The sequence below is a fragment of the Pristiophorus japonicus genome, chromosome 4 (assembly GCF_044704955.1).
Source record: "Pristiophorus japonicus isolate sPriJap1 chromosome 4, sPriJap1.hap1, whole genome shotgun sequence".
NCBI classification, from domain to species: Eukaryota; Metazoa; Chordata; class Chondrichthyes; family Pristiophoridae; genus Pristiophorus; species Pristiophorus japonicus.
Genome location: NC_091980.1, coordinates 9,897,631 through 9,921,901, shown reverse-complemented (window position 1 = coordinate 9,921,901; position 24,271 = coordinate 9,897,631). Strand labels below are relative to the sequence as shown.

At 49.8% G+C, this 24,271-nt stretch overlaps 1 protein-coding gene across 1 annotated transcript in view; it reads right to left on the bottom strand.

The window, feature by feature from the left end:
• The window catches only part of tmco6 (transmembrane and coiled-coil domains 6), a 44,053-nt gene extending 31,330 nt beyond the window's left edge, over positions 1–12,723 (bottom strand). Inside the window, 4 exon segments of the mRNA XM_070877162.1 lie at positions 606–789; positions 4,404–4,513; positions 6,361–6,473; positions 12,598–12,723. Of these exon segments, the coding sequence (XP_070733263.1) occupies positions 606–789; positions 4,404–4,513; positions 6,361–6,473; positions 12,598–12,682 (492 nt within the window). The 5' untranslated portion in view covers positions 12,683–12,723.
• Positions 12,724–24,271: the final 11,548 nt, after the last annotated feature.

Below are 24,271 nucleotides of genomic sequence, written 5' to 3'. Positions count from 1 at the left end.
CTCCCAGGTGTCAGTGGGGCTGTTGCACTTTATCAGGGAGGCTTTGAGGGTGTCCTTGTAACGTTTCCTCTGCCCACCTCGTTTGCCGTGAAGGAGTTCCAAGTAGAGCGCTTGCTTTGGGAGTCTCGTGTTTGGCATGTGAACAATGTGGCCTGCCTAGCAGAGCTGATCGAGTGTGGTCAGTGCTTCAATGCTGGGGATGTTGGCCTGGTTGAGGACGCTAACGTTGGTGCGTCTGTCCTCCCAGCGGATTTGCAGGATCTTGCGGAGACATCGTTGGTGGTATTTCTCCAGTGACTTGAGGTGTCTACTGTACATGGTCCGTGTCTCAGAACTACACAGGAGGGCGGGTATTACTACAGCCCTGTAGAGGCAATGTGGGGTTCAACTGGCCACTCGGGGAGCAATAATCGAGGCAACTGGTACTTAGGAATATGAGGAGTAGGCCATTCAGCCCCTGGAGTGTCGGCCTGCATTACGTGCTCTGGAGCGGGGGGGCTTGAACCTGCAACCTTCTGACTCGAAGACGAGTGCTACCCACTGAGCCATGTCGGACACCTAAAAACAGCGTTTTGCAGAATTCTGTGCCCCAGTTGCACGCTTACCGTGAACTTTGCACTCTGGCCCGAGAGGTACGTCAGGAGGTAGGGGGTTGCTGGTAAACACACAAGCGAGATGTTGGGGTCATCTGCGTGGGAGAGTTCGAGCAAACACTGTGCGGCTTCAAGCTGAACCGACGTCAGGGTGCTGGTGAAGAGGCCGATGAGGACGTGTATACTGTTTTCAAACCTACACCAGTGAAAAATACAACACGGAGCTGGTCACTTTCACAGGGCCTTTCGGTTTATCTGGCGAACAGACTATACAGGCTGGCTGTGATTAGCTGTGTGGATAATGTGCCTGATTATGAAGCCATTGTTTTCAGTCCTCGCCACAAACTCTGTTCCCTACCCACTGACTCCATCCCTCTGCCCAACTTCTGACTGAGGCTGAACCAGACTGTTCGCTACCTTGGTGTCATATTTGACCCCGAAATGACCTTTCGACTGCATATCCACAGCATAACTAAAACCGCCTATTTTCCACCTCCGTAACATCGCCCGTCTCCGCCCTTGCCTCAGCTCATCCGCTGCTGAAGCCCTCATCCATGCCTTTGTTACCTCTAGACTTGACTATTCCAACGCACTCCTGGGTGGCCTCCCACATTCTACCCTACGTAAACTAGAGGTGATCCAAAACTCGGCTGCCCCGTGTCCTAACTCGCACCAAGTCCCGCTCACCCATTAGCCCCGTGCTCGCTGACCGACAGTGGCATCCGGTTAAGCAACGCCCCAATTTCAAAATTCTCATCCTTATTTTCAAATCCCTCCCTATCTCTGTAATCTGCTCCAGCCCCACAACACCCCCCCCTCCACCCCCGAGATGTCTGCGCCCTCTAATTCTGCCCTCTTGAGCATCCCTGATTACTCAACCATCGGTGGTCGTGCCTTCTGTTGCCTCAGCCCCAAGCTCTGGAACTCCCTCCCTAAACCTCTCCACCTCTCTTTCCTCCTTTAAAACCTACCTTTTTTTGACTAAGCGTTTGGTCACCTGTGCTCATTTCTACTTATGCTGCTCGGTGTCAAATTGTTTTATCTCATAGTACATCTGCGAAGCGCCTTGGGATGTTTCACGACATTAAAAGCGCTATATAAATACAAGTTGTTGTCGTTGTTGAGAGGGCAGATGCCGCCTCGGTTTACTGCCTCATCTGAAAGACGGCACCTCCGACAGTGCAGCACTCCCTCGGCACTGCACTAGAGCCTCAGCCTGGATTTTTGTGTTCAAGTCTCTGGAGTGGGACTTGAACCCACAACCTTCTGAGCCACGCACGGCTGACGCTCAAAGTGCTGTAAGGAATTGAATTCTTTCCCATTTCAGGGACCCAGTACCATTCCAAGGTTTGGAACAGTTACAAAATAAAGCTTTTCGCAACTTCAACATCAACCAGAATTACTTTTATTCCACTCACCAGCCAGTAGCGTGAGAGCGAGGATAACACTCTGGCGCCAATTTGTGTCATTATAGACAGTTTTATGTTGTAGGCCCATGAATCAACGCAACTTGCATTTATATAGCGCCTTTAACTTGGTAAAATGTCTCATGGCGCTTCACAGACCCGCATTCTGAACTCTTTGCTTCAGCACGCGGTCTGAAGTTTGGATTAAGTAAACAGGAAGATTGAAGTTTGGATCGAAAAGAGACTGTTAGACAATGTGGTGCCTTCCAGCCATTGAGATGAGTGACTGGTCATGTCTGGATGTTATGTATTTGATTGTACCTTTGTTACTACTTAATGACATCTGTAGGTTAAACAAGCAATGTTAAGTACTTGAGTACCTTGTTACAGTGGGAATAATAGTCTGTATGTTAAACGATTCAGAAAGCAGTTAGTTATGATTGTCTAAATTCAAAAGCTTTTTAGGTATAAAAGATGGAACTGGCTTTTGTCTCACACACACACATGGACACCAGTGACACTGAAATCTCACTTCTTTGGCGAGTTGACTTTGCAAGCAGAGAGTTGTGAAGTTTTGGCAAACTTCAGCCTTTGCTACAACTGAGTGTGCGCGGGTAATTCGACGTTAAAAGCAACGAAGCGAAAAGAGCAAGGCAGCCGTTGACAACAATTACCAAACAAAATTTGACACTGAGCCACGTTAGGAGATATTAGCACAGGTGACCAAAAGCTTGGTGTATGGAGCGTCTTAAAGGAGGAGAGGTGGAGAGATTTGGGGAGGGAATTCCAGAGAGTAGAGGCGAAGGCGGCTGAAGGCACAGCCACCAACGGTGGAGCTGTGAAAATTGGTGATGCGTAAGAGGCCAGTGAAGGGGTTAAAAATCATCAGTATTTCTAAAAAGTTTGTGGCTAAGCTTAAGTTGAGCGTGGGACCATAACGTATAATTATCGAGAAAGGAGTATTTGGCAGATGTCCTAGCATAGACAGAATTACACGAGATAACGATAAACACCCCAACTTTGTCTGTCTATTAACAGAAGATTTAGTCAAGGACAAATAGGTCTGGGAAAAAGTACTTTCACAGGAATTGCTTAACCGTAGAAAAGTAATGATGTAGCACGTAACTGATCAGATAAAAGGCGCACAGGGGAGGGAGCGAAACTTGCTGTCAATATAATTGTATTAGCCAATTAATATTTGTAATCATAGTTAGGCAATTTTGTATGTATTGTGACTGTATAAAAACAGTAACCTGACGATTGTTCGAAGAGAATGGCTGGTTTGGGTCACCGAGTTACTGAACTCGTGTAGCAGCTGTCTCTCCCTCGATCAAGTACTTTATAATAAACGATTCTTTTCTCCAAAACAGACTTGTGTTGAGTATCTTTGCAATACTCCATTACAGCCAGAATTGGAGGAACACAGAGATCTTGGAGGGTTGCAGGACTAGAGGAGGTTACAGTGATAGGGAGGGGTGAGACATGGAGGGATTTGAAAACAAGATTGCGACTTTTAAAATCTCCACCCGAGAATCAAACAACATAGAAGGAGGCCATTCGGCCCATCGTCACTGCGTCGGTTCTTTGAAAGAGCTATCCAATTAAGAGCGATCTATCCACCAAGAATTAAATTGAAAGTACCCAAACTCTGCAAATGGCTGCCTTACAGACTAGGCTGGATTTCAATCCTGGATCCGAGGTAAAAGGACAGCATTTTGACGCACTAAATCTCCTGGGTCTGCTTTTTTCTGGTAGGCAGTTGTCAAATTCCACGAGACAGTTCTGTAAACCTAGATAGAAGGGCTAACTGATAAACCCGCTGAAGGGCCAAGGCTCAGGGTGTCGGCCAGCAACAAGCTGTGAAACTGAATTCAATTATTCCTTTCATAAGTGCTTAGAAAGCCAACTAACGTACCTTGAGGGAAAGGAATTTGGCACCACCACCAGTGTTCCCTCAGTGCTCTGCAGCTCCCGCCCAGCCGGCTCACCGCCTTTTAAATAGGAGAAAGCGCACATGCGCGCAATGTTCTCCAGAAGGACCGCGCAGCTCTCCGCCGGTCCCGTGCAGCCCGGGACACAGCTGCGCCACACTGTGAATGGGCCGCGCACGCAAAACAAAAATTTAAGGGGACACTGACCACAACCTGGTCCGGCATACCCGTGACTCCCGTCCCACACTACGTGGCTGGCTCGAGGCTCCCTGAATCTGCACTCAGTTGTATGAAGGCGATTGGCCACCCTAGCACCTTCTCAGCCCAATTCTGGACGGGCAATAGATGCGCTTTTGAACATATGCCGAGAACGGATTGAAAGGAAAAAGGACGAGGAGGTAGGCGAAGAGGTAGCGAGCTGGCGCTGAAAGTGCGTGGACGGACAGCGAAAGCAAATATTTCAGATTTCATACCCGACAAACATCTGCTGCGCCTCCTTCAGTTGCAGCGCTCGCCGCAGAGCGCGCAAAGCGACAAGACGATCGTCCGAGCCGTGCTGAATCCTCTGGTACAACTGGGAAACCTGTGGCCATTGGGAACACAAGGCATGCCGGGTTGGAGGATGTTAGCAAGACAGTTACCCACCACGAGAAACACTTAAAATTGAGCCGGCCGCTGGTGTCGACCTGCTATCCAGACAGACGGAATCGTGAGACGCAGGCAACATAAAGAACCAGCACCTCATCACTGACCCAACAGCTTCCAACTGCCTCGGAGAAAGTGGACAGCGTTCGACCCAATCCACACAGGGCACGGAGGCTGTGGCCGCCTGCTCCACACGGGGAAGGTGAGGGACAGCCCGAAGTGCAACTATGGCCCTGAATCCCAGACCATCCAACACCTCGCATCGACCCGCCCACTGAGATCTGTGAGTCCCAGACCCTGAAACACATCACATCGACCCGCCCACTGAGATCTGTGAGTCCCAGACCCTGAAACACATCACATCGACCCGCCCACTGAGATCTGTGAGTCCCAGACCCTGAAACACATCACATCGACCCGCCCACTGAGATCTGTGAGTCCCAGACCCTGAAACACATCACATCGACCCGCCCACTGAGATCTGTGAGTCCCAGACCCTGAAACACATCACATCGACCTGCCCATTGAGATCTGTGAGTCCTAGATCCTGAAACACATCACATCGACCCGCCCACTGAGATCTGTGAGTCCCAGATTCTGAAACGCATCACATCGACCCGCCCACTGAGATCTGAGAGTCCCAGATCCTGGAACACCTCACATCGACCGGCCCATCGAGATCTGAGAGTCCCAGACCCTGGAACACCTCACATCAACCGGCCCACTGAGATCTGTGGGTCCCCGACCCTGGAACACCTCACATCGACCTGCCCATTGAGATCTGTGGGTCCCAGAGCCTGGAACACCTCACATCGACCTGCCCACTGAGATCTGTGGGTCCCAGATCCTGGAACACCTCACATCGACCTGCCCACTGAGATCTGTGGGTCCCAGAGCCTGGAACACCTCACATCGACCTGCCCACTGAGATCTGTGGGTCCCAGATCCTGGAACACCTCACATCGGCCTGCCCACTGAGATCTGTGGGTCCTAGACCCTGGAGCACCTCACATCGACCCGCCCACTGAGATCTGTGAGTCCCAGATCCTGGAACACCTCACATCGACCGGCCCACCGAGATCTGAGAGTTCCAGACCCTGGAACACCTCACCTCACATCGACTGATCCACTGAGATCTGTGGGTCCCAGACCCTGGAACACCTCACCTCACATCGACCTGCCCACTGAGATCTGTGGGTCCTAGACCCTGGAACACCTCACATCGACCTGCCCACTGAGATCTGTGGGTCCTAGACCCTGGAACACCTCATATCGACCGGCCCACTGAGGTCTTCTCAGACCATCCAACACATCACATCGACCGGCCCACTGAGATCTGTGGGTCCCAGACTGTGGAATACCTCACATCGACCAGCCCATTGAGATCTGTGGGTCCCAGACTTTGGAACACCTCACATTGACCTGCCCACTGAGATCTGTGGGTCCCAGACCCTGGAACACCTCACATTGACCAGCCCACTGAGATCTGTGGATCCCAGACCCTGGAACACCTCACATTGACCAGCCCACTGAGATCTGTGGGTCCCAGACCCTGGAACACCTCACGTTGACCTGCCCACTGAGATCTGTGGCGGGAGGCACATCATTTCTCCACTTGGCATCTCAGAAGGCCATCGAACGGAGAGCCAAACTGGACATCCCATTCGAAGCTTTTCTCGTCACACGAGACAATAGTTACACGTTAAAATTAAAAACACTAGTTCGTTCTTTAAAATGTTTTTCAGCAACACTGTCGGGCGTAAGTGTGGACCAATTGCGTCTCACCTCCTCCTGACTGACCGAGGTCTCTCTGATTGCCATGTCCTCTCCATCGCCCTGCAGACCCCTCGGCAATCTCTTGCTAACCAGCTGCTTCTCCTTCCGCGATTTTCTCAGAGCTGCAGACAAAAGGGAAATTACGAGTAACTTTTAAGCCGCGATGGCGTGCAGTATGGATACCGTAATTTAGGGTCGCGTTAAAAGCTTGAAGAGTAATTACGCGAGTTTATTTAATGTACAGACACCAACACAAGAAACATAGAAATTTACAGCGCAGAAGGAGGCCATTTCGGCCCATCGTGTCCGCGCCGGCCGACAAAGAGACACACGGCCCTTGGTCAGCAGCCCTGAAGGTTACATATAAACCCATGAACAATGAAGGAAAGGTAAAGAGCATCCAGCCCAACCAGTCCGCCCAACACAACTGCAACGCCCTTTGCACCGAAACATTCTACACTCCACCCCAACCGGAGCCATGCGATCTCCTGGGAGAGGCAAAAACCAGATAAAAACCCAGATAAGAAACATTCGCACTTGTTTCAATAAACATTGTGTATTGTATTTAAATAGTATAAGAACATAAGAAATAGGAGCAGGCATAGGCCATTTGGCCCCTCGAGCTTGCTCCGCTATTCAATAAGATCATGGCTGATCTGATCCTGGCCCAGCCTCCACACCTCTGTGGGGCAGAGAGTTCCAAAGATTCACGACCCTCTGAGAGAAGAAATTCCTCCTCATTTCCGTTTTAAATGGGCGACCCCTTATTCTGAAACTATGGCCCCTGGTTCTAGATTCCCCCACGAGGGGAAACATCCTCTCTGCATCTACCCTGTCAAGCTCCCTCGTCAACGCAACTTATAACTTCAAGGTACAAGAAGAATGTAGAACCAAACAATATAAATAGAAGTGAGTGAAAAGTCAATCTACATAGAATTTACAGCACGGAAACAGGCCATTCGGCCCAATCCCAATGTTTATGCTCCACACGAGCCTCATCCCACTATATTTACTTCATCTCACCCCATCGACATATCCATCTATTCCTTTCTTCTTCATGTGTTTATCTAGCTTCCTCTTAAATGCATCTATGCCATTCACCTCAACCACAAGGAGTTCTTATGTACTCCCTGTTGTAGTGAGTTCCACATTCTAACCACCAGAGGGGTTAACCAGGGGACATAGATTTAAAGTAATTGGAGATTTAGAGGGGATATGAGGAGAATTTTTTTCACCCAGAGGGTGGTGCGGATCTGGAACTCATTGCCTGAAAGGGTGTTTGAAGACCAGGACCTCAAACCCAGCACCAAGCTCATGGTCTACAGAGCAATGGTGATACCTGCCCTCCTATATGGTTCAGAGACGTGGACTATGTACAGCAGGCACCTCAAAGCACCACCAATGTTGTCTGCAAGATCCTGCAAATCGAATGGCAGGATAGGCGCACCAACGTCAGTGTCAACGCTCAGGCCAACATCCCCAGCGTCGAAGCATTGACCACGCTTGATCAGCTCCGCTGGGCAGGCCACATCGTCTGCATGCCTGACACGAGACTCCCAAAGCAAGCGCTCTACTCGGAGCACCGACACGACAAGCGAGCAAAGGAAACGCTTCAATGACACCTTCATAACCTCCTTGGAAAAGTGCAACATCCCCACCTGCACCTGGGAGTCCCTGGCCCAAGACCGCTCAAAGTAGAGGAAAAACATCCGGGAGGGCGCTGAGCACCTCGAGTCTCTTCCCCGAGACCAAGCTGAAGCCAAGCGTAAACAACGGAAGGAGTGCACGGCAAACCAGTCACCCCAACCACCTGTTCCTTCAACTACCATCTGCCCCACCTGTGACAAGAGACTGTAGGTCCTGCATTGGACTCATCAGCCACCTGAGGACTCATTTTTAGTGTGGAAGCAAGTCATCCTCGACTCCGAGGGACTGCCTAAGCAGAGATGGTCGAGGCAGAAGCCCGCACCGCATTTAAAATGTACTTGGAGGTGCACTTGAATTCCGTAAAGGGCTACGGATCAAGAGCTGGAAAGTGGGATTAGGTTGGGTAGCTCTTTGTCGGCCAGCGCGGACACGATGGGCCGAAATGGCCTCCTTCTGCGCTGTAAATTTTTATAATTCACTCTCTGGGTAAAGTTTCTCCTGAATTGCCAATTGGATTTATTAGTGACTATCTTATATTTATGGCCCCCTAGTTATAGTCTCTCCCACAAGTGCAATCATCTTCTCTACGTTTACCCTTATAAAACCCTTTCACAATCCTGCACTGTCAGAGGTGTTGCCTTTCGGATGAGACGTTAAACCGAGGCCCTGTCTGCTCTCTCAGGTGGATGTAAAAGATCCCAGGACATTATTTCGAAGAGGAGCAGGGGAGTTATGCCCGGTGTCCTGGTCATCATCATCATCATCATCATCATAGAAACATAGAAAATAGGTGCAGGAGTAGGCCCATTCGGCCCTTCGAGCCTGCACCACCATTCAATATCATGCCGTATCATTCCCTCAGTACCCCTTTCCTGCTTTCTCTCCATATCCCTTGATCCCTTTAGCCGTAAGGGCCATATCTAACTCCTTCTTGAATATATCCAATGAACTGGCATCAACAACTCTCTGCGGCAGGGAATTCCACAGGTTAACCACTCTCTGAGTGAAGAAGTTTCTCCTCATCTCAGTTCCAAATGGCCTACCCCTTATCCTAAGACTGTGTCCCCCTGGTTCTGGACTTCCCCAACATCGGGAACAATCTACCCGCATCTAACCTGTCCCGTCGTGTCAGAATCTTGTATGTTTCTATGAGATCCCCTCTCATCCTTCCAACCTCTAATGTATAAAGGCCCAGTCGATCCAGTCTCTCCTCATATGTCAGTCCAGCCATCCCGGGAATCAGTCTGGTGAACCTTCACTGCACTCTCTCAACAGCAAAATTTGGTCTCCTAATCTTCAAATTAGGAGACCAAAACTGAACACAATATTCCAGGTGAGGCCTCACCAAGGCACTGTACAACTGCAGTAAGACCTCCCTACTCTTATACTCAAATCCCCTAGCTATGAAGGCCAACATACCATTTGCCTTCTTTACCGCCTGCTGTACCTGTATGCCAACTTTCAATGACTGATGAACCATGACACTCAGGTCTCGCTGCACCTCCCCTTCTCCTAATCTGCCACCATTCAGATAATATTCTGTCTTCGCATTTTTGCCCCCAAAGTGGATAACCTCACATTGGACGCTAAGGGGCTGCAGGGTGACTTGGACAGGTTAGGTGAGTGGGCAAATGCATGGCAGATGCAGTATAATGTGGATAAATGTGAGGTTATCCACTTTGGGGGCAAAAACACGAAGGCAGAATGTTATCTGAATGGCGTCAGATTAGGAAAAGGGGAGGTGCAACGAGACCTAGGTGTCATGGTTCATCAGTCATTGAAGGTTGGCATGCAGGTACAGCAGGCGGTGAAGAAGGCAAATGGTTGTTGGCCTTCATAGCGAGAGGATTTGAGTATAGGAGCAGGGAGGTCTTACTGCAGTTGTACAGGGCCTCAGTGAGACCACCTCACCTGGAATAGTGTGTTCAGTTTTGGTCTCCTAATCTGAGGAAGGACGTTCTTGCTATTGAGGGAGTGCTGCGAAGGTTCACCAGACTAATTCCAGGGATGGCTGGACTGTCATATGAGGAGAGACTGGATCAATTAGGCCTTTATTCACTGGAGTTTAGAAGAATGAGAGGGGATCTCATAGAAACGGTATAAGATTCTGACGGGACTGGACAGGTCAGATGCGGGAAGAATGTTACCGATGTTAGGGAAGTCCAGAACCAGGGGACATAGTCTTAGGATAAGGGGTAGGCCATTTAGGACTGAGATGAGGAGAAACTTCTTCACTCAGAGAGTTGTTAACCTGTGGAATTCCCTGCCGCAGAGAGTTGTTGATGCCAGTGCATTGGATATATTCAAGAGGGAGTTAGATATGGCCCTTACGGCTAAAGGAATCAAGGGGTATGGAGAGAAACCAGGAAAGGGGTACTGAGGGAATGAACAGCCATGATCTTATTAAATGGTGGTGCAGGCTCGAAGGGCCGAATGGCCTATTTCTGCACCTATTTTCTATATTTCTATGACCCCCAATACCATGTGCTTTGATTTTGCACACCAATCTCTTGTGTGGGACCTTGTCAAAAGCCTTTTGAAAGTCCAAATACACCACATCCACTGGTTCTCCCTTGTCCACTCTGCTAGTTACATCCTCAAAACATTCTGGAAGATTTATCAAGCATGATTTCCCTTTCATAAATCCATGCTGACTTGGACCAATCCTGTCACTGCTTTCCAAATGCGCTGCTATTTCATCTTTAATAATTGATTCCAACATTTTCCCCACTACTGATGTCAGGCTAACCGGTCTATAATGCCCCGTTTTCTCACTCCCTCCTTTTTAAAAAAGTGGTGTTACATTAGCTACCCTCCAGTCCATAGGAACTGATCCAGAGTCGATAAGACTGTTGGAAAATGATCACCCATGCATCCACTATTTCTAGGAATACTTCCTTAAGTACTCTGGGATGCAGACTATCAGGTCCCGGGGATTTATCGGCCTTCAATCCCATCAATTTCCCCCCAAAAATATCCTGTCTAATAAGGATATCTTTTGAGGGACTCCCTCAAACCAGGATGACTTGCTTCCATATGAGTTCACAGGTGTTTCAATGAAGGACACGATGTTCCAGTCCTGAACTCCAGTTGAGGGGGTGGAAGATGCCTGTGCGTGGATTTTTTTAACGTGGGGTGACCGTTGCACACCAGCCACCACACGGGGCTTGACAGAGCGAGGTCTTGGTCCAGTGGCAAGGGTTAACCAGGACGACTGGAGACCAGCTCTGCTGCACGGACCCAGTGCGCACACATATCGCACAGTGTGGGCTGGGCCCGTGCTGCCCCTGGGCCCTCGCCCCTTCTACGCTCCGTACCCTCATCTGTCGCACCTCCGCCACGATCTCTCGCCGCTCCTCCGCCATAAACATTCACCGCATCTCGGCACAAGCACTCGTCGCTCATCCGCTCCGACCTTCGCACCCCTCTGTTACCTGGGCCCCGCCGATGTTCCTGCCCACGCTCCAAAACGGCGACCAGGGTTTCGATGACGTCACCCATCTCAAAACCGTCGCACACTTGGAGCAACTGGCGCTGGAGGCTGAAGTGGTACGCCGCATCCAGCTCTTTTATGGCCAGACCTGCGGAGCTGTTCTCTCGCAGGTCGGGGCTAATATTTATCCCTCAATAGAAACATAGAAACTAGGTGCGGGAGCAGGCCATTCGGCCCTTCGAGCCTGCACCACCATTCAATATGATCATGGCTGATCATTCACCATCACTGAAACAGATTATCTGGGTCGTTATCACATTGCAGGGAGGTGTTGCTACAGTTGTACAGGGCCTTGGTGAGGCCACACCTGGAGTATTGTGTACAGTTTTGGTCTCCTAACTTGAGGAAGGACATTCTTGCTATTGAGGGAGTGCAGCGAAGGTTCACCAGACTGATTCCCGGGATGGCGGGACTGACCTATCAAGAAAGACTGGATCAACTGGGCTTGTATTCACTGGAGTTCAGAAGAATGAGAGGGGACCTCATAGAAACATTTAAAATTCTGACGGGTTTAGACAGGTTAGATGCAGGAAGAATGTTCCCAATGTTGGGGAAGTCCAGAACCAGGGGTCACAGTCTAAGGATAAGGGGTAAGCCATTTAGGACCGAGATGAGGAGAAACTTCTTCACCCAGAGAGTGGTGAACCTGTGGAATTCTCTACCACAGAAAGTAGTTGAGGCCAATTCACTAAATATATTCAAAAGGGAGTTAGATGAAGTCCTTACTACTCGGGGGATCAAGGGGTATGGTGAGAAAGCAGGAAGGCGGTACTGAAGTTTCATGTTCAGCCATGAACTCATTGAATGGCGGTGCAGGCTGGAAGGGCTGAATGGCCTGCTCCTGCACCTATTTTCTATGTTTCTATGTTTCTATGCTGTGTGTGGGAGCTTGCTGTGCGCAAATGGGCTGCTGTGTATCCCACATTACAACAGTGACCACACTCCAAAAGTACTTCATTGGTTGGAAAGCGCTTTGGGACTTGCTGGGGTGGTGAAAGGCGCTATATAAATGCAAGTCTGTCTTCCTTCCATAGAGGCGGCTCGGGCCTCCTGGTGCGCTGTAAATGTGGCTGAGTGTAGGCCGCTGTACCAACGCTTTCACTCACCCCTCTCCTGCTGCCGCCTACGGGCTTTAATCTCCTCCACTCCGCACCCCCGGCCCCGGCTGCGGCCTCCTCTCCCCCGCAACATGTCGGCGGCCTGCGGTCTCCCGGGGCAACCGGCTTCCTCCCGCTCCCCGCGCCCTCTCCTCCCAACACAGCGCCGCCCGCAGCCCGGGAGGGTTCATCCCAACACAGCGCCGCCCGCAGCCCGGGAGGGTTCATCCCAACACAGCGCCGCCCGCAGCCCGGGAGGGTTCATCCCAACACAGCGCCGCCCGCAGCCCGGGAGGGTTCATCCCAACACAGCGCCGCCCGCAACCCGGGAGGGTTCATCCCAACACAGCGCCACCCACAGCCCGGGAGGGTTCATCCCAACACAGCGCCGCCCGCAACCCGGGAGGGTTCATCCCAACACAGCGCTGCCCGCAGCCCGGGAGGGTTCATCCCAACACAGCGCCGCCCGCAGCCCGGGAGGGTTCATTCCAACACAGCGCCCTCTGCAGCCCGGGAGGGTTCATTCCAACACAGCGCCGCCCGCAGCACGGGAGGGTTCATTCCAACACAGCGCCGCCCACAGCCCGGGAGGGTTCATCCCAACACAGCGCCGCCCACAGCCCGGGAGGGTTCATCCCAACACAGCGCCACCTTCAGCCCGGGAGGGTTCATTCCAACACAGCGCCCTCTGCAGCCCGGGAGGGTTCATTCCAACACAGCGCCGCCCGCAGCCCGGGAGGGTTCATACCAACACAGCGCCGCCCACAGCCCGGGAGGGTTCATTCCAACACAGCGCCCTCTGCAGCCCGGGAGGGTTCATTCCAACACAGCGCCGCCCGCAGCCCGGGAGGGTTCATCCCAACACAGCGCCGCCCGCAGCCCGGGAGGGTTCATCCCAACACAGCGCCGCCCGCAGCCCGGGAGGGTTCATTCCAACACAGTGCCCTCTGCAGTCCGGGAGGGTTCATCCCAACACAGCGCCCTCTACAGCCCGGGAGGATTCCTCACCAAAATGGTCTCTCCTCTCTCCTGAAGGCAGAACAAAGAAAGATTTGCATTCTCCTTTTGTCTCAAACCATGAACATTTTTGTCATTTAATCTCCCCTGCCTTCCACAGTCCTTACACAGGATTACATCGGATTACACACGTTACACATTACATAGAAACATAGAAAATAGGTGCAGGAGCAGGCCATTCGGCCCTTCGAGCCTGCACCACCATTCAATAAGATCATGGCTGATCATTCACCTCAGTATCCCTTTCCTGCTTTCTCTCCATGTCCCTTGATCCCTTTAGCCGTAAGGGCCATATCTAACTCCCTCTTAAATATATTCAATGAACTGGCATCAACAACTCTCTGCGGCAGGGAATTCCACAGGTTAACAACTCTTTGAGTGAAGAAGTTTCGCCTCATCTCGGTCCTAAATGGCCTACCCCTTATCCTGAGACTGTGTCCCCTGGTTCTGGACTTGTCCAACATCGGGAACATTCTTCCTGCATCTAACCTGTCCAGTCCCGTCAGAATTTCATGTTTCTATGAGATCCCCTCTCATCCTTCTAAATTCCGGTGAATACAGGCCCAGTCGATCCAGTCTTTCTTCATATGTCAGTCCTGCCATCCCAGGAATCAGTCTGGTGAACCTTCGCTGCACTCCCTCAATAGCAAGAATGTCCTTCCTCAGATTAGGAGACCAAAACTCAACACAATATTCCAGCTGAGGCCGCACCTAGGCCCTGTACAACTGCAGCAAGACCTCGCTGCTCCTATACTCAAATCCCGTAGCTATGAAGACCAACATGCCATTTGCCTTCTTCACCGCCTGCTGTACTTGCATGCCACCTTTCAATGACTGATGTACCATGACACCCAGGTCTCGTTTACACACATTACACAGGATATACACACGCGTTACACAGGATATATGCACATTACATCGAATTACACACATTACACAGGATATACACATGTTACACAGGATATACGACAGGGAAACAGGCCGTTCGGCACAACCAGTCCATGCCGGCGTTTATGCCCCACTCGAGCCTCCTCCTGTCTTTCCTCGTCTACATAAGAACATAAGAATTAGGAGCAGGAGTCGGCCATTTGGCCCCTCGAGCCTGCTCCGCCATTCAATAAGATCATGGCTGAGGCGTGAGTCCAGGGTTGAGAGGCCTATAAAGGCCACGAGTTCAGCAGTCGGGAGGTGCGTCGCTGAGGCGTGAGTCCAGGGTCGGCGAGAGGCCTATAAAAGGCTGCGAGTTCAGCACTCGGGAGGGGCGTCGCTGAGGTGTGAGTCCGGGGTCGGCGAGAGGCCTATAAAAGGCCCAGCTTGTGCAGCTACAGGGAGAAGGCAAAAAAGAAGTAGCAAGAAATAGAAAGGTGATGTCACAGCCAAGGGGGTAAGTGATTGGCTGGTGATTGGTAAGTAGTTTTTCTTTTTTCCTCTTCTATTTCAGTGAGTAACTTTTAACATTGTTGTTACCAATTTAAGTTAATCTAAGGGTTAAGTCATGGCAGGAGAACTTGGACACATGTTATGCTCCTCCTGTACTATGTGGGAAATCAGGGACGCCTCCAGCTCCTGACAGACCGCGTTGTGGAATTGGAGCTGAAGGTGGATTCACTCTGGAGCATCCACGATGCTGAGAATGACGTGAATAGCATGCTTAGCGAGTTGGTCTTACCGCAGGTAAAGGGTCCACAGCCAGATAGGGAATGGAAGACCAACAGGAAGAGCAGTGCAAGGAAGGTAATGCAGGGGTCCCCTGCGTTCATCTCCCTGCAAAACAGATACACCGCTTTGAGTACTGTTGAGGGGGATGACTCATCAGGGGAGGGCAGCAGCAGCCAAGTTCATGGCACCGTGGCTGGCTCTGCTGCACAGGAGGGCAGGAAAAAGAGTGGGAGAGTGATAGTGATAGGCAATTCGATTGTAAGGGGAATAGATAGGCGTTTCTGCGGCCGCAACCGAGACCCCAGGATGGTATGTTGCCTCCCTGGTGCAAGGGTCAAGGATGTCTCGGAGTGGGTGCAGGACATTCTGAAAAGGGAGGGTGAACAGCCAGTTGTCGTGGTGCACATTGGTACCAACGATATAGATAAAAAACGGGATGAGGTCCTACGAGACGAATTTAAGGAGCTAGGAACTAAATTAAAAAGTAGGACCTCAAAAGTAGTAATCTCGAGATTGCTACCAGTGCCACGTGCTAGTCAGAGCAGGAATCGCAGGATAGCTCAGATGAATACGTGGCTTGAGCAGTGGTGCAGCAGGGAGGGATTCAAATTCCTGGGGCATTGGAACCGATTCTGGCGGTGGTGGGACCAGTCCAAACTGAACGGTCTGCACCTAGGCAGGACCGGAACCAATGTCCTAGGAGGAGTGTTAGCTAGTGCTGTTGGGGAGGAGTTAAACTAATATGGCAGGGGGATGGGAACCAATGCAGGGATGCATAGGGAAACAAAATGGAAACAGAAGCAAAAGATAGAAAGGAGATGAGTAAAAGTGGAGAGCAGAAAAACCCAAGGCAAAAAACAAAAAGGGCCACTTTTCAGCAAAATTCTAAAGGGTCAAAGTGTGTTAAAAAGGCAAGCCTGAAGGCTCTGTGCCTCAATGCGAGGAGTATTCGGAATAAGGTGGACAAATTAACTGTGCAGATAGCAGTTAACGGATACGATGTGGTTGGCATCACGGAGACATGGCTCCAGGGTGACCAAGGCTGGGAACGCAATATCCAAGGGTATTCAGCATTTAGGAAAGATCGACAGAAAAGAAAAGGAGGTGGGGTGGCGTTGCTGGTTAAAGAGGAGCTTAATGCAATTGTAAGGAGGGACATTAGCTTGGATGATATGGAATCGGTATGGGTGGAGCTACAGAATACCAAAGGGCAGAAAACGCTAGTGGAAGTTGTGTACAGACCACCAAACAGTAGTAGTGATGTTGGGGAGGGCATCAAACAGAAAATTGGGGGTGCATGCAATAAAGATGCAGCAGTTATCATGGGTGACTTTAATATGCATATAGATTGGGCTAACCAAACTGGAAACAATACGGTGGAGGAGGATTTCCTGGAGTGCATAAGGGATGGTTTTCTAGACCAATATGCCGAGGAACCAACTAGGGGGGAGGCCATCTTAGACTGGGTGTTGTGTAATGAGAGAGGATTAATTAACAATCTCATTGTGCGAGGCCCCTTGGGGAAGAGTGACCATAATATGGTGGAATTCTACATTAGGATGGAGAATGAAACAGTTAATTCAGAGACCATGGTCCAGAACTTAAAGAAGGGTAACTTTGAAGGTATGAGGCATGAATTGGCTAGGATAGATTGGCGAATGATACTTAAGGGGTTGACAGTGGATGGGCAATAGCAGACATTTAGAGACCGCATGGATGAACTACAACAATTGTACATTCCTGTCTGGCGTAAAAATAAAAAAGGGAAGGTGGCTCAACCGTGGCTATCAAGGGAAATCAGGGATAGTATTAAAGCCAAGGAAGTGGCATACAAATTGCCCAGAAATAGCAGCGAACCCGGGGACTGGGAGAAATTTAGAACTCAGCAGAGGAGGACAAAGGGTTTGAATGGGAGAAATTTAGAACTCAGCAGAGGAGGACAAAGGGTTTGATTAGGGCAGGGAAAATAGAGTACGAGAGGAAGCTTGCAGGGAACGTTAAAATGGACTGCAAAAGCTTCTACAGATATGTAAAGAGAAAAAGGTTAGTAAAGACAAACGTAGGTCCCCTTCAGTCAGAATCAGGGGAAGTCATAACTGGGAACAAAGAAATGGCAGACCAATTGAATAAGTACTTTGGTTCGGTATTCACTCAGGAGGGCACAAACAACCTTCCGGATATAAAAGGGGTCAGAGGGTCTAGTAAGAAGGAGGAACTGAGGGAAATCCTTATTAGTTGGGAAATTGTGTTGGGGAAATTGATGGGATTGAAGGCCGATAAATCTCCAGGGCCTAATGGTCTGCATCCCAGAGTACTTAAGGAGGTGGCCTTGGAAATAGCAGATGCATTGACAGTCATTGTCAACATTCCATAGACTCTGACTCAGTTCCTATGGAGTGGAGGGTAGCCAATGTAACCCCGCTTTTTAAAAAAGGAGGGAGAGAGAAAACAGGGAATTATAGACCAGTCAGCCTGGCATCGGTAGTGGATAAAATAATAGAATCAATTATTAAGGATGTCATTGCAGTGCATTTGGAAAGAGGTGACATGATAGGTCCAAGATTAGTGAAAGGGAAATCATGCTTGACAAATCTTCTGGAATTTTTTGAGGATGTTTCCAGTAGAGTGGACAAAGGAGAACCAGTTGATGTGGTGTATTTGGACTTTGAGAAGGCTTTCGACAAGGTCCCACACAAGAGATTAATGTGCAAAGTTAAAGCACATGGGATTGGGGGTAGTGTGCTGACATGGATTGAGAACTGGTTGTCAGACAGGAAGCAAAGAGTAGGCGTAAATGGGTATTTTTCAGAATGGCAGGCAGTGACTAGTGGGGTACCGCAAGGTTCTGTGCTGGGGCCCCAGCTGTTTACATTGTACATTAATGATTTAGACGAGGGGATTAAATGTAGTATCTCCAAATTTGCGGATGACATTAAGTTGGGTGACAGTGTGAGCTGCGAGGAGGATGCTATGAGGCTGCAGAGTGACTTGGATAGGTTAGGTGAGTGGGCAAATGCATAGCAGATGAAGTATAATGTGGATAAATGTGAGGTTATCCACTTTGGGGGCAAAAACAGAGAGACAGACTATTATCTGAATAGTGACAAATTAGGAAAAGGGGAGGTGCAACGAGACCTGGGTGTCATGGTACATCAGTCATTGAAGGTTGGCATGCAGGTTCAGCAGGCGGTTAAGAAAGCAAATGGCATGTTGGCCTTCATAGCGAGGGGATTTGAGTACAGGGGCAGGGAGGTGTTGCTACAGTTGTACAGGGCCTTGGTGAGGCCACACCTGGAGTATTGTGTAAAGTTTTGGTCTCCTAACTTGAGGAAGGACATTCTTGCTATTGAGGGAGTGCAGCGAAGGTTCACCAGACTGATTCCCGGGATGGCAGGACTGACATATCAAGAAAGACTGGATCAACTGGGCTTGTATTCACTGGAGTTCAGAAGAATGAGAGGGGATCTCATAGAAACGTTTAAAATTCTGCCGGGTTTAGACAGGTTAGATGCAGGAAGAATGTTCCCAATGTTGGGGAAGTCCAGAACCAGGGGTCACAGTCTAAGGGTAAGGAATAAACCATTTAGGACCGAGATGAGGGGAAACTTCTTCACCCAGAGAGTGGTGAACCTGTGGAATTCTCTGCCACAGAAAGTTGTTGAGGCTAATTCACTAAATATATTCAAAAAGGAGTTAGATGTAGTCCTTACTACTAGGGGGATCAAGGGGTATGGCGCTGCATCTATTTTCTATGTTTCTATGTTTCCATGATACAAAAGCCAAATACTGCGGATGTTGGAATTTTGAATAAAAACAGAAAATGGTGGAAATCTCAGCGGGTCAGGCAGCGTCTGTGGAGAGGAAGCAGAGTTAACGTTTCGGGTCAATGACCCTTCATCAGAACTGGAGAGTGTTCGGAAAGAACGGATTCTTAACCTGCACTGAAAGGGGGAGGGGCAGAAAGAACAAGAGGGAAGGTCTGTGATAGGCTGGTAGACAGGAGAGATTAGAGAGACAAAAGGGATGATGATGGTCCAAATTCAAATGATAATGGCCGGAGTTAGAAAAACATTAGTCAGGATAGGGTGTGAATGGTGGGATAATGACCGACTACCATTAGAGACAAGGAGAAAAAAGAAAGAAACAGGCTCTGAGGGTGGGGCGGGGGGGAAGGAGCCAAAGATAGGCAGAGGTTACGCTCTGACATTTTTGAACTCGATGTTGAGCCCAGAAGGCTGTAAAGTGCCTAAACGAAAGATGAGGTGCTGTTCCTCAAGCTTGCGTTGAGCTTCGTTGGAACAGTGTAGGAGGCCGAGGATGGAGGTCGGAGTGGGAGTGGAGCGGGGAATTAAAGTGACAGGTGACCGGAAGCTCAGGGTCACACTTACGGACTGAACGGAGGTGCTCCGCAAAGCGGTCACCCAATCTACGCTCGGTCTCCCCAATGTAGGGGAGACCACATCATGAGCAGCCAATATAGTGTACTAAATTGCAAGAAGCACAAGTAAATCGCTGTCTCACCTGGAAGGAGTGTTTGGGGCCCTGGACAGTGGGAAGGGAGGAGGTAAAAGGACAGGTGTTGCACCTCCTGCACTTGCACCTGTCCTAATATCTCCTTATTAGGACAGGTGATGGCAGGACTGACATATGAGGAGAGACTGGATCGACTGGGCCTATATTCATTGGAGTTTAGAAGGATGAGAGGGGACCTCATAGAAACATGTAAAATTCTTATGGGACTGGACAGGTTAGATGCAGGAAGAATGTTCCCGATGTTGGGGAAGTCCAGAACCAGGGGACACAGTCTAAGGATAAGGGGTAAGCCATTTAGGACTGAGATGAGGAGAAACTTCTTCACTCAGAGTGTTGTTAACCTGTGGAATTCTCTACCACAGAGAGTTGTTGATGCCAGTTCATTGAATATATTCAAAAGGGAGTTAGATATGGCCCTTCTGGCTATAGGGATCAAGGGGTATGGAGAGAAAGCAGGAAAGGGGTACTGAGGGAATAATCAGCCATGATCTTATTGAATGGCGGTGCAGGCTCGAAGGGCCGAATGGCCTACTCCTGCACCTATTTTCTATGTTTCTATGTTTCTTTGCAAGGGAAGGTGCTGTGGGAAGGGGAGGGGGTGCTGGGGGGGGTTACTGCGGAATGGACCAAGGTGTCACGGAGGGAGCAGTCCCTTCGGAATGCTGAGAGGTGGTGAGGGAAAGATGTGATTGGTGGTGGGATCACGCAGGAGGTGGCGGAAACGGCAGAGGATGAAGCATTGAATGTGGCAGCTCCACTTCCCCGCCCGCTCCCCATAACCCTTCACTCCCTTATCGCTCAAAAATCTGTCTATCTCCACCTTAAATATATTCAATGACCCAGCCTCCACAGCTCTCTGGGTCAGTGAATTCCAAAGATTTACTGTTATGTATATAACTATGTAATACTTGCCACCAGAGGGCGCGACTGTTGGAGTCCTAATGGTCACCTGCACACACGTGCAGGGCCAGTATAAAAGGTTGGCTGCCATGTTGTTTAGGCACTCTGGAGTTGTAATAAAGAAGATTAAGGTCACACTAAGTTCAGCTCACAGTACTCAGCCTCGTGGAGTTCTTCTATACATAACAATTGGTGACGAATAACAGAATACGAACCTTCACGCAACCATGGCTGCCATTGGAATATTAGAGAGATTCGTAGAGGGTGATGATTGGGAAGCCTTCATCGAGCGTCTTGACCAGTACTTCGTGGCCAACAAGCTGGAAGGAGACTCTAACGTGGCCAAGCGCAGGGCGGTTCTCCTCACCGGCTGCGGGCCTAAAATATACAGCCTCATCAAGAATCTGCTCGCACCGACAAAACCAATGGAGGAGGAATATACCGAGTTGTGCACGCTGGTTCAGGACCACCTCAAGCCGAAGGAGAGTATCCTCATGGCCAGATATCGTTTTTACACGCACCATCGCTCCGGGGCTAGGACGTGGCGGATTATGTCGCCGATCTGAGACCTCTCGCGGGACCTTGCGATTTTGGAGCTGCGTTGGGGCCAATGCTGCGGGATTCATGCTTGGCATCAGCCACGAGGTCATTCTTCGAAAGCTGCTGGCTGCTGAAACCCTGGACCTGAGCCGGGCCATCGCGATCGCCCAGGCGTGCATGGCCACGGACGATAACACCAGACAGATATCTTCTCAACATCGAAGCTCACCGGCAAGTACTGTGCATAAAATGACGTCGCTAGCGGGCCGAACTCCATATGGCAGGGCCTACACGTCTGCAGCTGCAAGACCTGTGATGACTCAGAGTCCGCCATCGGGGGTGAATGTGAATCCATGAGCACCGTGTTGGCACTGCGGGGGTAATCATCGGGCCCATCAATGTCGATTCAAGCACTATGTGTGCAAAGGCTGCACAACAATGGGGCACCTCCAGCGAATGTGCAAACGTGCTGCGACACACCACGTGGCAGAGGATGATCGATCCAGCGCGGATCACGCAGCACAGGCAACTCAACCCGAGGAAGAAGTGTATGGGGTACGTACCTTCACCACCAAAAGCCCTCCTATAATGTTGAAAGTCAAATTAAATGAAGTTCCAATATTCATGGAGTTGGAGATGGGTGTGAGTCAGTCAATAATGAGCCAGAAGGCTTTCGTGAAACTGTGGGGCAATAAGGCACAAAGGCCCAAACTGAGCCCGATTAATGCAAAGCTGCGAACCTACACCAAAGAGCTCATACCAGAGCTCATTGAAAGTGCGGCAGTGAAGGTATCATATGATGGAGCTGTGCATGACCTATCATTGTGGATTGTTCCAGGCAATGGCCCAATGCTGTTCGGCCGAAGCTGGCTAGAAAAGATTAGATGGAATTGGAACGACATCAAAGCACTATCTTCATTGGACGACGCCTCGTGTGCTCAATGTCTGAGCAAGTTACCCTCGCTATTCGAACCAGGCATCGGCAACTTCACAAGCGCCAAGGTATAGATCCATCTTGGCCCCGATACACGGCCCGTCCATCACAAGGCTCGGGCAGTTCCGTACATGATGAGGGAGAAAGTCGAGATCAAACTGGACAGACTCCAACGCGAAGGAAACATATCGCCAGTCAAGTTCAACGAGTGGGCCAGTCCAATTGTTCCGGTGTTGAAAAGCGATGGCACGGTCAGAATCTGCGGAGACTACAAGGTAACGATTAACCGAGTCTCTCTACAGGACCAGAACCCGCTGCCCAAGGCGGATGATCTGTTCGCAACGTTAGTGGGGGGGTGAAGTCGTCGCCAAGTTGGACCTAACCTCCGCCTACATGACACAAGAGCTGGCTGAATCTTCGAAAAGACTGACGTGCATCAACACACACAAAGGGCTGTTTATATACCACAGGTGCCCTTTCGGGATTCGCTCGGCTGCAGCCATTTTCCAGAGAAACATGGAGAGCTTGCTGAAATCTGTTCCGCGCACCGTTGTGTTTCAAGACGACATCCTGATCACCGGTCGTGACATCATCGAACACCTACACAACCTGGAAGAGCATCTAAGTCGCTTAGATAGAGTGGGACTCAGGCTGAAATGCTCCAAGTGTGTTTTCCTGGTGCCAGAAGTCGAATTTTTGGGGAGAAAGATTGCAGCAGACGGCATCAGGCCCACGGACTCAAAGACAGAGGCCATCAAGAATGCACCCAGACCACAGAATGTGAAGGAGCTGCGTTCATTCCTGGGACTCCTCAACTATTTCGGTAGCTTTATACTTGGGTTGAGTTATTAGAGCCTTTGCACATATTGCTACATAAGAGTGACGACTGGGTTTGGGGCAAATCTCAAGACACAGCTTTTGAGAAGGCCAGGAATCCGCTATGTTCAAAGAAGTTACTTGTACACTATGACCCATGTAAACGTTTAGTGCTAGCTTGTGACACCTCATCGTACGGGATCGGCTGTGTGTTACAGCAAGCCAATGTATTGGGCAATCTCCAACCGGTTGCATATGCATCTAGAAGTCTGTCGAAGGTTGAGAGAGCCTATAGTATGGTTGACTCATTTCGCTGTTTTCAGAGAGCAAAGGTATAGAAACATAGAAACAAAGAAAATCGGTGCAGGAGTAGGCCATTCGGCCCTTCGAGCCCGCACCACCATTCAATAAGATCATGGCTGATCATTCACCTCAGTTCCCTTTCCTGCTTTCTCTCCATACCTCTTGATCCCTTTAGCCGTAAGGGCCATATCTAACTCCCTCTTGAATATATCCAATGAACTGGCATCAACAACTCTCTGTGGTAGAGAATTCCACAGGTTAACAATTCTCTGAGTGAAGAAGTTTCTCCTCATCTCAGTCCTAAATGGCTTACCCGTCATCCTTAGGCTGTGTCCCCTAGTTCTGGACTTCCCCAACATCGGGAACATTCTTCCTGCATCTAACCTCTCCAGTCCCGTCAGAATTTTATATGTTTCTATGAGATCCCCTCTCATTGTTCTAAACTCCAGTGAATGAAGACCCAGTTGATCCAATCTCTCCTCATATGACAGCCCAGCCATCCCTGGAATCAGTCTGGTGAACCTTCGCTGTACTCCCTCAATAGCAAGAACGTCCTTCCTCAGATTAGGAGACCAAAACTGAACAAAATATTCCAGGTGAAACCTCACCAAGCCCTGTACAACTGCAGTAAGACCTCCCTGCTCCTATACTCAAGTCTCCTAGCTATGAAGGCCAACATTCCATTTGCCTTCTTCACCGCCTGCTGTACCTGTATGCCAACTTTCAATGACTGATATATCAAGATACCCAGGTCTCGTTGCACCTCCCCTTTTCCTAATCTGTCACCATTCAGATAATATTCTGCCTTCCTGTTTTTGCTCCCAAAGTGGATAACCTCACATTTATCTACATTATACTGCATCTGCCATGCATTTGCCCACTCACCTAACCTGTCCAAGTCACCCTGCAGCCTCTTCGCATCATCCTCACAGCTCACACTGCCACCCAGCTTAGTGTCATCTGCAAACTTGAGATATTACA